The sequence below is a fragment of the Salpingoeca rosetta genome (genome assembly GCF_000188695.1).
Source record: "Salpingoeca rosetta unplaced genomic scaffold supercont1.40, whole genome shotgun sequence".
Taxonomy (NCBI): Eukaryota; class Choanoflagellata; order Craspedida; family Salpingoecidae; genus Salpingoeca; species Salpingoeca rosetta.
In genome coordinates, this window is record NW_004754894.1 from 341,846 (window position 1) to 345,096 (window position 3,251).

The 3,251-nt window shown below is 54.5% G+C and overlaps 1 protein-coding gene across 1 annotated transcript in view; it reads left to right on the forward strand.

Annotated features, from left to right (window-relative positions):
• Positions 1-3,251, forward strand: part of PTSG_11023 (RNA polymerase III large subunit) — a gene marked incomplete at its 5' end in the record, with an annotated part of 11,687 nt that overhangs the window by 5,566 nt on the left and 2,870 nt on the right. Inside the window, 8 exons of the mRNA XM_004987890.1 lie at positions 88-231; positions 514-653; positions 925-1,012; positions 1,121-1,220; positions 1,428-1,552; positions 1,829-1,956; positions 2,186-2,417; positions 2,927-3,114. Of these exons, the coding sequence (XP_004987947.1) occupies positions 88-231; positions 514-653; positions 925-1,012; positions 1,121-1,220; positions 1,428-1,552; positions 1,829-1,956; positions 2,186-2,417; positions 2,927-3,114 (1,145 nt within the window). The remainder of the gene's footprint in view (positions 1-87; positions 232-513; positions 654-924; positions 1,013-1,120; positions 1,221-1,427; positions 1,553-1,828; positions 1,957-2,185; positions 2,418-2,926; positions 3,115-3,251) is intronic.

A 3,251-nucleotide genomic window follows, 5' to 3' on the forward strand; every position in this document is an offset into this window, starting at 1 on the left:
TGTGCGCGCGTGTATTTTGTGTGTATGTGCGTGCACATGCGTGTGGATGCATTGTGCGTCCATGGTGCGCCGTTCGCTGTGGTGGAGCTTCGCGCCTGCATCCACCGCTTTCTTCGTTCATCTCACGGGTCGGTATTCTGCGTTGCTGTGTGTGCGGCCTGCAGTGTATGAAGCGACTGAGCAAACTCACCACGCGCTTCCTCATGAACCGCGGCTTCTCCATCGGCATCGGTGAGAGCACACACACATACATGCAAGCAGGGGTATTAGTGCGCAAAGGCACATGCACACACGCACAGACGCACGCATACATCCATGCACACCCACACGACACATGCATGCCCGCACTCGCTCGCACGCAGTTGCATCTCCTTGCAATGCTTTTTGTTTGATTGCTCATGTCACTCTGTCCCTCTTCACTTGTGTGTGTGTGTGTGTGTGTGTGTGTGTGTGTGTGTGTGTGTGTGTGTGTGTGTGGACGTGACGCCGAGCGCGTACCTGACGCAAGAAAAGGAGAAGATGGTGACGGCGGGGGAGGAGCGGTGCGGTGCAAGGGATACATCCAGCAGCTCGAGAAGGGCAACGTGGAGTGCCAGCCCGGTTGCACCGCAGAGCAGACGGTCGAGGCGAAGATCAAGCAGGACCTCAGCGCGGTCAGTCACACACACATGTGCGCACGGACACAAGCTTGCATAGGTGGACATAGCCGTGCGAAGAGGGGCTGGAGATGGTGAACCATCCTTTGGCTGTTGTTGTTCTTGATTGCTCACATTTTCATTTCTCACAAATCTTTTCTACCCAATTTGGTGTGTGTGTGTGTGTGTGTGTGTGTGTGTGTGTGTGTGTGTGTGTGTGTGTGTGTGTGTGTGTGTGTGTGTGTGTGTGTGTGTGTGTGTGTGTGTGTGCATACGTCCCCTGCAACAGATTCGCGAGGATGCGGGTCTGCTGTGCCGGCAGCTGCTCCCAAACAGCAACGCCCCGAAGATCATGGCAAAGTGCGGATCAAAGGGCTGTCCCAGGTACAACCCATGTGTGTGCGTGCGTGTGCGCGTGTGTTGACTGGTTTATCTGTGCATGCATGTGTGCAATACAGTGCCCGCTGTCCCCATGCTGTCATGAGCTAACATACCGTCGCTGCGACTGCATCTGCGCCAGATGATTGCGTGTGTCGGGCAGCAGATTATCAATGGCGAGCGCATTCCTGACGGATTTGATGGCCGGTGAGACCACGCACCCACCTTGTTGCCTTCTTCTCTTTACCGGCTCTTGTTGTCGGCTGGTGTTGTTGACTGGTTTTGCTTCTTCCATCTCTTGCCATGCTTTGCACTCGTTTCCTTGGCGTCACGAGCACATGGGTATGTGCTCGTGATCGTGCCATGGTCACCACCATCACCACTCACTGCCACCGCTGCCTGTACCACCACCAGCCCACTGCCGCACTTCAAGGAGGAGAAGAGCAGGGAACCGGTTGCACGCGGGTTTGTGGAGAACAGCTTCTACACGGGCCTCACCCCAACAGAGTTTTTCTTCCACACCATGTCTGGCCGCGAAGGTCCGCGTGCAGCACAACCACGATTGCAACTCGACGATGCTCGTTACTTTCATCTTGTTGTATTGTTTGTGTGCATGGTGGGAGGAATCGGAGGTGGTGTGGGAGATTGGTGGGGTCAAACACGTGCATCCTGCCTCTAACGGACTTGTGTACGCCTGCATTCACACATGCGCACACACATACACATGCACAAACATGCACACTCATCCTCTCTCACATGCTATGATGTGTCTATATTTTGGTTGCCTGCCCTGTTCCCCTTGTTGTGGATTGCAGGGCTCGTCGACACTGCTGTGAAGACGGCCGAGACGGGATACATGCAGCGGCGTCTTGTCAAGGCGCTGGAGGATTTGTCCGCCCGCTATGACACAACCGTCCGCAACTCAAGCAACGGCATCATCCAGGTAATGAGGAGGGGAGGGTAGGCACCTGTGGTTGTCATCGCGGTGTCCGTGGTAGCTGCAGTGATAGTGATGGTTTGGTGTATGGGGTGGTGGGCGCTGTGTTGGCCTGCTGATCGTCAAGCGAGTCTTGGTCATCTATCTCACACCACCCACCACCACTACCACCGTCACGATCACTACCACCACTAACACCATCACCATCACAATTACCGCCTCATTGCGTGTGCAGTTCTGCTACGGGGAGGACGGGATGGATCCGCAGTTCCAGGAGACGGACAACTGCCCCGTCGATCTCGAGCGCCTCTTCAGCGTCACATGCACGCAGTCCAAGCACGCCACCACGATCTCGAGCGCCTCTTCAGCGTCACATGCACGCAGTCCAAGCACGCCACCACAGAGCCGACCCTCGTGGCTGTCGTGTGTATGGTGTGTGCGTGCGTATCTATTTTGTGTGTGTGTGTGTGTGTGTGTGTGTGTGTGTGTGTGTGTGTGCGTGCGTATCTATTTTGTGTGTGTGTGTGTGTATGTATGTCTATCTTGTGTGTGCTGCTGTGTTGTTGCTTCTAGTAGTGCACCCATTCGCACACATGCACACACACATCACAAGCTCACGTGTGCATGACTTGCTGTCTGGCCCGTTCTGTTCTCCTGTACTCTTCTCTTGTAGATTGTTGATATGACGTCCAAGTTGCTTGAGAGCGACCTGTGCGCACCGCTTCGCCCGCCATACTGCCCCGTGGGCCTCAACTTTGATGGAGAGGTGAGGGATGCATTGTGCACACTGGTGTATCCACGATTGCCTGCCTGTCACCGTACCAAGTTTGTTGCATGCGTACACGCACACAAACTATGCACATGCACTCACATGTTAACACATTCACACATATTCACGCGTGTACATCCAAATACACATCCACATTTGCATGCACCTTTGCTTCGCTTGTGTGTGTGTGTGTGTGTGTGTTTGCAGCACTTCTTCCTGAAGACGCTACGCGCGTTTCTGCACAAGAAAGCGGACAACATCGCCGCTGTTCGGCAGCGACTGGATCTGGAGCCCTGCACAGACGGACCCGAGACAATGAAGGACCCCAATGCACAGCGGGTCAGTCCCACATCCATGTGTGTATGTGTGATGTGTGTGTGTGTGTGTGTGTGTGTGTGCGTGCGTTTTGTGCGCGAGCTGCCGTCTTCTTCGTGCAACTGCACGTTTGTTGTGTTCACAACCGCTCAATGATTCACGCCATCGTTCTACACACACACACACACACACACACACACACACACACACACACACA